Source organism: Babylonia areolata, chromosome 7, assembly GCF_041734735.1.
Source record: "Babylonia areolata isolate BAREFJ2019XMU chromosome 7, ASM4173473v1, whole genome shotgun sequence".
In the NCBI taxonomy this organism is placed as follows: Eukaryota; Metazoa; Mollusca; class Gastropoda; order Neogastropoda; family Buccinidae; genus Babylonia; species Babylonia areolata.
In genome coordinates, this window is record NC_134882.1 from 13,613,941 (window position 1) to 13,623,940 (window position 10,000).

Consider the following 10,000-nt stretch of genomic DNA (forward strand, 5'->3'; position numbering starts at 1 on the left):
ATGTACACGAGTGGGCTTTTACGTGTACGACCCCGCCATGTACGCAGCCATACTCCGTTGTTGTTTTTTTTTGGGGGGAGGGGGGATGATGTGGGGGTGAGGGAGGTGGGGGGGTGCATGCTGGGTAGTATATGTTCTTGTTTCCATGATCCACCAAGCGCTGACATGGATGTCAGGAGTTTTAACTTGCGGATTTGATCTTCTGCTTGCGTATACACGCGAAGGGGGTTCAGGCACAAGCTGGTCTGCACATGATTATGTTGACCTGGGAGATCGGATAAAAACCTCCGCCCATTACCCACCAGCCGCCGTTACCGAGATTCGAACCCGCGACCCTCAGATTGAAAGTCCAACGCTTTAACCACTCGGCTGTTACGCCCGTCTTGCAGAAAGATGGATTACGTCCTAAAATGATAACACACGACGTCAAATGTCGTGCAGATCTTGCGCGAGTCCTTGCATCCAGTCACTCCACCGCTCGATCCCCACCTGCATTCAGTACATGTACCTGGAGAACGACTGTATTTCCCGTTGATAATGTTTATAGTGAGCGCAAGCTTTAACTCTCTCCATACGAACGGCGAAAGAGACGACGTTAACAGCGTTTCACCCCAGTTACCACCATCAAAATATTGCAAGCGGAAGGCTCTTACACTGAAGAGGTGAATGTTGACAAAGAATACCTCAATTCTGACGACGGAAGCTAAAGGTTGGGTCATTGAGACACCCACTGGACATCCGAGGGGTCTGTGTAGAGGAGAAGAGAGGACTGGCCGTACTGAGTGAGTTAATTTTACCAAACGTTGGTACTGATTAGCCGCGTTGTCATTGTCTGCTCACACCCGTTCGCCATGTCTGTACACATGATTTTAAACTTTCACTGTAATCATGTGAAAATGATCATCGCGATATTGATAGCGAAAATGCCTCCATTACGACTAAAACAACAACAGTAGCAGCAATCACGGCGTCCACAGCAACAGTAAATCAGCAAAGACACTGAAAGCTTTGACAATCGCTGTTCCAGTGTTGCTGCATAGAAATTTATCAAGCATATGATATAGTGTGGGACGGTAAGCTGCCCCATAAAACACAGACAGTAGTCATTAAGCGTCGCTTTCTTAGCTTTCTTACATTTTGCAGTTATTTCTGCTCCTATGAAAATTCCAGGTGTGAATAATGGCCTGATTTCAAGTACGAGGTTGGACATCAAAGGTGTTCCTAACGGAAGTGCTTTCATTCCTTTTTGGCTGCACATGTTTCTCGACAAAATAGGAAAATAATACAAAATACCGTTGATGTTGAAGAAATCGCTCTTTGATCACACACACACACACACACACACACACACACACACACACACACAAAACCAAAAAACCGAGTATATCCAGTACCAGAAACAAAAACATTAACCCACGAATGCCATTTTAAGAGAAAAAAGAAAGAAAGAAAGAAAGAAAAAGAAAGTTGTACGATTTCATTGATTAAAGTCTGTAATGGACACGTGTTGCTTTAATTTTGGGTAAAACTCAGAAATTTGCATTGTGTAATACCATTAGGTCCAATTGATGAGATAGCACGGATGGGCAGATGCTTTCCTTTTACCTAAGACTGCACACAGGAGAAAAAAAAGGTAAAGGAGCTATTGGATTTTTGCCGATGTAAAATGTAGAATTCCCGGTAAAACCAAACAAGCAAACACCAAATTATTTCTATATGCACACATGGTTGTGTGAACACATCTTTTAAACGAAATCTGCACTTTCGATAAAGTCATAGTTGCTTACTTCGCCAAAATAAAATGAAATTTTTAAAAAAATGGAATAAACAAACATGGTTCAAAGCACACCTACTTGGGGACTTGTAGATCACAACAATGAAAAATAAATTCAAGTTTCAGTTCAAATGTAATAGAAAATTATTTGTCATGAATATTGAGAAACAGGAATCGAAGCCGGTAATAGAAATTTCAGACACCATTCGTTCATGTTTGACCCGTTCTGTCACGTTCACTGAAAGCAGAGGGAAAAAGGTGATTTCTGCAGAACTGAAGGCATCTGAGTTCACCTGGTGTGGTACTGCAGGAGTCATGTCATGAAGCCCCAACTTGAGCATCTGGCGCAGAAACGCACCATTTTCTTACTATATGCTGTGCATCTGGCCAGCTCTGTGTGAGATGATCAAAACGACCATGGCTTACCTCTGACAGGATATGCTAGTCCAGAGACACAACACCTGTTGACGATCGGGGCCCAAATGGAATGTTCCAGCAATAATAACTTGACGACTCCCTGCCATATTTTCCCGGCTGCATGTGTAGCTCTGTAAAATTGCCCTGATGGATACAGAGGTCTAAGCACTATTCAGAAAGGAACCATCACCAATTCTTGACGCAGATGGCAGCTGTGTACTTCCAGACATTCTGATCTGCACGTTCTGCAACACTCATGGCTTGGTTGTAGTGACGGATCATGATGGTTTGCTGAATATTGACTTAGTTTTGACTCATCCCTTGACCACCTCTTTGCTGTTTGAAGTGGATGTATGCCAGCTTTATTTGTCCATAATGTGGCTGCCTTTGGCCCTGTCTCCAGACTGTGGCATCAGCAGAGGCTTGTGTGTAGAGGTTGGAGACTGTGCTCACTTCCCTTTCCTTTCCAGTGTCCCCTTTAATGCCATCACTCATAGTGGGTGTTTCAGTGAAGACATCAGCTTCTTGAAAAATTATATCATCTTCGGCACAACTTCATGAAGAGTGAAATATCTGGAAAAATGAATAAAGAAAAAGAAACATTATATTTAATACTGGTAAAACACCTTTCCTCTTTTGCCCACAGTCACAGTTTTGGGATGGCGAATCAAACACACACAGTTAAGTACAGAAAAGTTAAAGCAGTCTGAGAAAAGTGTGCTCAGATAATGTTATGAATTCCAGGTTTTTTGCGGGTTTTTTGTTTGTTTGTTTGTTTTTTGTTTTTTACAAGCGTAATAGAGTAATAAGAAATGGCTGTCTTATTTTTATGTATTTGTCATGTTGAAATTCACAAATATTTCTTCCTTTTTTTTTTAAATTGACGTACCGCACTCCAACTGACAGTGTCCTTAAAACAACGAGGTCTGGATGCCGATTTCAATTGGGTAGCCTGCAACAGCTGAGTGATAACAGTGCATGCATTTAAGTTAAAGACATTGCAATGTATAACGTCCAAAAAATGGAATGTGGACATGCGTAAATTAAACTGAAACACGAACCTACACAGACTACGCTGTCAGAAAAAAGACATACATGTCAGGCGGCAGTTCCCCGCTGAAGGAGACCTTTTTGGTCTGTCGTGTCTCGGGCACTATCAGCTTGCACACAGTGAACGTGGCGGGGGCACTGATGACCATGGCCGGCAACAGGTACTCAATGGGAATCTGCAAGGGAAAGCGAAGTTGAAGGTTTGTACCACACGATAGCTGACAGTTTTACTGCATTCCACAGAGGTTGACTGAGACACAGAGACATGGAGACAGAGAGTGAGACAGAAAGTGAGAAAGACAGACAGACAGACAATCACACTGACAGACAGAGATAGACAAACATTCCTCGGTCTGTGAAGACACTTACCTCCAGTGTATAGACATTGAAACACTTACCTCTCATCGTGGAAACAATTGTCCTTGTCGATGAACCCAAGCCACCGACAGCAGAAGCGTTCAAGCAAGAATACGAATTGTTTCTTATTGTGCCTTTTAAACATAAAACGTAGGCTCTGTGATTATTGTGATGTTCTGATTCAGAGACTACTTGTTGTAGACGAATTATCTTATCTGGTTCTGCCATATAGACATATCTCTCCAAGTTATTGCAAAAATAAAAGTTGTACAAAGACAATGTCCTTTGTTGCAAATCAACAGACGCAGATATCTCAACCATACTTAAACATTAGTTTTGTCCCGATCAATCGTATACACATTATGATAAGTTACTGACACATTTTAACGTTGTTCTGGGTACAGCATAAAAATAATCTCTTTTTTGTTGTTGCTGTGAAAGGAATGTTCCTTACTCATCCTACTTCAAATCTTTCTGTCTATAAACCTGTATATTAAGACACACTTGATAATCTTTTCTCATTCATTTGAGTCGTAAAACAAACTACCCACCCCTAATTTTGCCATCAACCCCAGAAAGGCTCCGCCAATGGAGGCCAAGCAAGCAGTGCAGAGTGCGAACAGCTCGGACTTGGTCAGCCCATCCAGGTAAGGCCGAATCGCCAGAACAGCAGTAGGCTGCAAACACGCGAATCAAAGCTGACCCGAAAGTCTAACAGTACTTGTTAGCTCTTTCTTTTTTTCTTTTTGACTCACTTGTGTAAACAAAGTGAGTCTATGTTTTAACCCGGTGTTCGGTTGTGTGTGTGTGTGTGTGTGTGTGTGTGTGTCCGTGGTCTGTGTGTCCGTGGTAAACTTTAACATTGACATTTTCTCTGCAAATACTTTGTCAGTTGACACCAAATTTGGCATGAAAATAGGAAAAATTCAGTTCTTTCCAGTCATCTTGTTTAAAACAATATTGCACCTCTGGGATGGGCACAAAAAAATAAAAAGAAGCCTAATTATATGCAAACTGCATTTACTGTTATATTTATATTTTTGTATTCTCTAAACTTGGCACTTTGACCTCTTATTCTGACACAACAACAAGAGGAGTCATTATTATCATTTTTTTTTTTTTATTATTCAAACAAGAACTTCTTTTGCTAAGCATGGAATTTTTATTTATTTTGCAAACGTTTTGGTGCAGATAGTAAAAAAGGGAAATTACTCTGTAATTAATGCTAGGGGACTTAATTTATCACAAGTGAGGCTTGAAGGCCTTGTCTCTCTTGATTTTTCATGTTTTGTTTTGTTTTCTTAACACGCACATGTTTCAAACGAACGTATATGCGTTTAAGTAATGATTGGAATTGTTCGGCTAGATCAAGATAAAAACTGGGATCCGTATCGTTTTATCTATGGAGGACCGTTTGTAACAGACCATATAAATCAGCGATAAAAGATGATGTGCAAATTGAAAGATTTTGTTGCGTTTCACGCGTTCACACCACCCATTCACTCACGCACGCGCACGCGTGCGGAAACACACACACACACACACACACACACACACACACACACACACACACACACACACACACACATACACACACACACACTTTTTCTCCCCGTCTCTCTCTATATCTATCTATCTATCTATCTATCTATCTATCTATCTATCTATCTATCTATATGTCTGTGTGTGTGTGTGTGTGTGTGTGTGTGTGTGTGTGTGTGTGTGATTCGTTCATCGTCGCTTTTTAATTTTGTAAGAAAACAGCTTGGCCATACCTTCCTCTCTAGTGATGTTCTGCCTTTCTCTCCCTTTGCTTTGTTCACGTACCGTCAATTCACTGATAAAATAATGAAACCAATACACATGAAATTCATGCCTACGATGACAGCGCTATGAGAGAGATGCGTGAGGTTCTTCTGTCTTTTTTTTCCTTTCTTTTGTTCTCTTTTTTAAAGAATGAATCAAAATAAAACAAGACAAAGTAACATGACAAAATTCAAAAGAAAGACTCACTGCTTAATCACATACACGGATACCAAAATCACTTTTGTACACACACACACACACACACACACACACATACACACACACACACACACACACACACACAGATATACGCGCTCGAAGCAAACATGACCCTGTCTCACCCCTTCCATGAAGATGGAGGCAGCGACTCCAGTGGACTCTATGACAGTAGTGCCCAGAACGAAACGCAGCGAGTTGCCGATGACTCGCACCAGGAACTGCATGGCCCCCACGTGGTACAGCATGGACAGGGCGGCGTTGGAGAGGAGGACGGTGGGTACTGCCTGCAGGACACAAATACTGCTTCAGCAGCAGGTCTCTTTTCAGTGCCTACAGCAATGTTTCTATGGAAGTTGTACTGTTGTTGCCTGCAGGGAATGTACACTGTTTCTGTGGAAGTTGTACTGTTATTGCCTGCAGAACATGTACAATGCTTCTGTGGAAGTTTTGCTGTTATTGCCTACAGGACATATACACTGTTTCTGTGGAAGTTGTACAGTCATTGTCTACAGGACATGTACACTGTTTCTGTGGAAGTTGTACTGTCATTGTCTACAGGACATATACACTGTTTCTGTGGAAGTTGTACTGTCATTGTCTACAGGACATATATACTGTTTCTGTGGAAGTCGAATATTGTTATTGCCTACAGGACATATCATACACTGTTTCTGTGTAAGTTGTACTGGTTTTGTCTACAGGAGATATACACTGTTTCTGTGGAAGTCGAATATTGTTATTGCCTGCAGGACATATACACTGTTTCTGTGGAAGTTGTACTGCCATTGCCTACAGGACATATACACTGTTTCTGTGGAAGCTATACTGCCATTGCCTACAGGACATATACACTGTTTCTGTGGAAGCTGTACTGTCATTGCCTACAGGACATATACACTGCTTCTGTGGTAGTTGTACAGTCATTGTCTACAGGACATATACACTATTTCTGTGGAAGTTGTACTGTCATTGCCTACAGGACATATACACTGCTTCTGTGGTAGTTGTACAGTCATTGTCTACAGGACATATACACTATTTCTGCGGAAGTTGTACTGTTATTGCCTACAGGACATATTCACTGTTTCTGTGGAAGTTGTACTGTCATTGTCTACAGGACATATATACTGTTTCTGTGGAAGTCGAATATTGTTATTGCCTACAGGACATATCATACACTGTTTCTGTGGAAGTTGTACTGCCATTGCCTACAGGACATATACACTGTTTCTGTGGAAGCTATACTACCATTGCCTACAGGACATATACACTGTTTCTGTGGAAGCTGTACTGTTATTGCCTACAGGACATATACACTGTTTCTGTGGAAGTTGTACTGTCATTGCCTGCACGACATATACACTGTTTCTGTGGAAGTTGTACTGTGATTGTCTACAGGACATACATACTGTTTCTGTGGAAGTCGAATATTGTTATTGCCTACAGGACATATCATACACTGTTTCTGTGGAAGTTGTACTGTTTTTGTCTACAGGAGATATACACTGTTTCTGTGGAAGCTGTACTGTCATTGCCTACAGGACATATACACTGTTTCTGTGGAAGTTGTAATGTCATTGCCTACAGGGCATATACACTATTTCTGTGGAAGTTGTACTGTTATTGCCTACCGGACATATACACTGTTTCTGTGGAAGTTGCACTGTCATTGTCTACAGGACATGTATACTGTTTCTGTGGAAGTCGAATATTGTTATTGCCTACAGGACATATCATACACTGTTTCTGTGTAAGTTGTACTGTTTTTGTCTACAGGAGATATACACTGTTTCTGTGGAAGTCGAATATTGTTATTGCCTGCAGGACATATACACTGTTTCTGTGGAAGTTGTACTGCCATTGCCTACAGGACATATACACTCTTTCTGTGGAAGCTATACTGCCATTGCCTACAGGACATATACACTGTTTCTGTGGAAGCTGTACTGTTATTGCCTACAGGACATATATACTGTTTCTGTGGAAGTTGTACTGTTAGTGTCTACAGGACATATACACTGTTTCTGTGGAAGTTGTACTGTCATTGTCTACAGGACCTATATACTGTTTCTGTGGAAGTCGAATATTGTTATTGCCTACAGGACATATCATACACTGTTTCTGTGGAAGTTGTACTGTTTTTGTCTACAGGAGATATACACTGTTTCTGTGGAAGCTGTACTGTCATTGCCTACAGGACATATACGCTGTTTCTGTGGAAGTCGAATATTGTTATTGCCTGCAGGACATATATACTATTTCTGTGCAAGTTGCACTGTTCTTGCTTGCACGACATATACACTGTTTCTGTGGAAGTTTTACTGTCATTGCCTTCAGGGCATAGAATTATACTGTTTCTGTGGAAGTTGTATTGTCATTGCCTACAAATACATATATACTGTTTGTGTGGGAGTTGTACTGTTACTGCCTTTAGGGCATCTACATTGTTTCTGTGGAAGGTGTACTGTTATTGCCTATGGGACATATACACTGTTTCTGTGGAAGTTGAATATTGTTATTGCCTACAGGACATATTGTCTGCAGGGCATGTATAATGTTTCTGTCAGGTTTGGATCACCTAGTGGGCATGGACATTGTTTCTATCAGTCTGACGAACGACAATGGGAACAGTGACAATGCTAAAGGGATCCGTTTAGGTTTACAATTAGCTGCACGATATTGTGTAATGCCTCTTCCTTGTCTTCAGTTTGTCCCAGTTTTAGAGTTATACATGCGTGTGAATGACTGGTGTGAAAGCGCTTTGATTTGTCTCTGCACAAGATACAGCTCCATATAAATATTATCATTATTATTAACTCTCTCTCAAACACACACTCGCGTTGGTGTCAAACTCCTGAACAGCTTCAGATTACCCCAAACACGAAGTAATGGTCAGTGTAGGTTTCTCCAAAAACCAGCTTGGATGCTGTCTTGGCATTGTCGAAAAACCCGCCCAGCCGTGTCTGGATCCAGAGAACCACCTCCTTTCCCCCCTGCCACCTCATCACCAACACTGCCAGGATGAACTGGAGGCCCAGACTCCAGTAGATGGTGTGCCAGTTCACCTGCAGCATCATCATCGTCATCATCATCATCTTCTTCTTCTTCTTCATCATTACCATCATCACTATCATCACCATCATCATTATCATCATCATCAACACCACTAGGATCCTCATCGCTTCTACCGTTGTCATCATCACCATACTGATCTGTGGAAGAAGTAATGACGAAAGAAGCGGTAGACGTGGAGGAAGAACCTCTATTCAATGACCCAGTTTCAGAACAGGAAATCATAACGAGTATAAAATAACTGAAATCGGGTAAAAGTGCCAGCCCAGATGATATTATCGGCGAAATGCTAAAAAAGGCAAACAGTAATGTTTTGAAATACCTAGCTACCCTATTTAACAAATTATTTGAAAGTGGAACATTTCCGTTGGACTGGGAAAAATCCATTATTGTGCCTATACAGAAAAAGGGAGACACAAACAACCCGGACAATTACAGAGGAGTAGCCTTGACAAGTACAATTAGTAAAGTGTATACACACATCTTAAATCGAAGATTAAAAAAAAATGGACAGAATTAGAAGAAGAAAAAACATACAGGAACAGGCGGGCTTTAGAACAGGTTATAGCACTGTCGACCATATATTTACTTTATATCCTTTCGTTCAAAAGCATCTTTTACGTAAGACTAAGCTATATGCAGCATTCGTAGACTTCAAAAAAGCATTTGATTCTGTGAACCGAAACATTCTGTGAAGTACTCTAAGAAAGAGCAGGGTACATGGGATGTTTTACATGGATGTTAAAAGCATCTACGATTCTGTACTTGTATGTGTTCGTGACAAAGGTATTTATTCAGACTTTTTTCAGTGTCCAAGAGGGGTTAAACAAGGTTGTATGCTAAGCCCACAGCTGTTTTCCTTTTTCATCAATGAATTGGCAATGAAGTTATCAAAAATGGGTAGACATGGAATACAAATGATACCTGGCGCAACAGAATTTTTCTTAATGCTATTTGCTGATGATGTTGTTCTCTTGTCTGACACACCCATAGGGTTACAAAATCAATTAAATTAAAATCAATTTAGGAAAAAAACAGACAGACTACAACTAATAGTAAATCTCGATAGGACTATAGTTTCCGCAATGGAGGTCATCTTTCGACTCGTGAAAAATGGTGCTGTTGTGATGGGGAAATAAAAGTAACCAATACATATAAATATTTAGGAATGCAATTCACAACAAAATTGAGTTTGACGTCTGCGTGGGATGAAGCAAATAGAAAATGGAAAAAAAAGGTGTAATCCAAATTATAAAATCACTCAAGAGACTGCGTTCCAATGACGCACAGCATTTCTGGAAACTT

The 10,000-nt window shown here is 40.8% G+C and overlaps 1 protein-coding gene across 1 annotated transcript in view; it reads right to left on the bottom strand.

Moving 5' to 3' along the window:
• Positions 1-10,000, bottom strand: part of LOC143284341 (solute carrier family 28 member 3-like) — a 17,176-nt gene that overhangs the window by 1,027 nt on the left and 6,149 nt on the right. Inside the window, exons 4-7 of the mRNA XM_076591051.1 lie at positions 8,497-8,649; positions 5,746-5,907; positions 4,150-4,275; positions 3,287-3,417 (exon numbers count right to left, since the gene is read on the bottom strand). Coding sequence (XP_076447166.1) covers positions 3,287-3,417; positions 4,150-4,275; positions 5,746-5,907; positions 8,497-8,649 — 572 coding nt within the window. The remainder of the gene's footprint in view (positions 1-3,286; positions 3,418-4,149; positions 4,276-5,745; positions 5,908-8,496; positions 8,650-10,000) is intronic.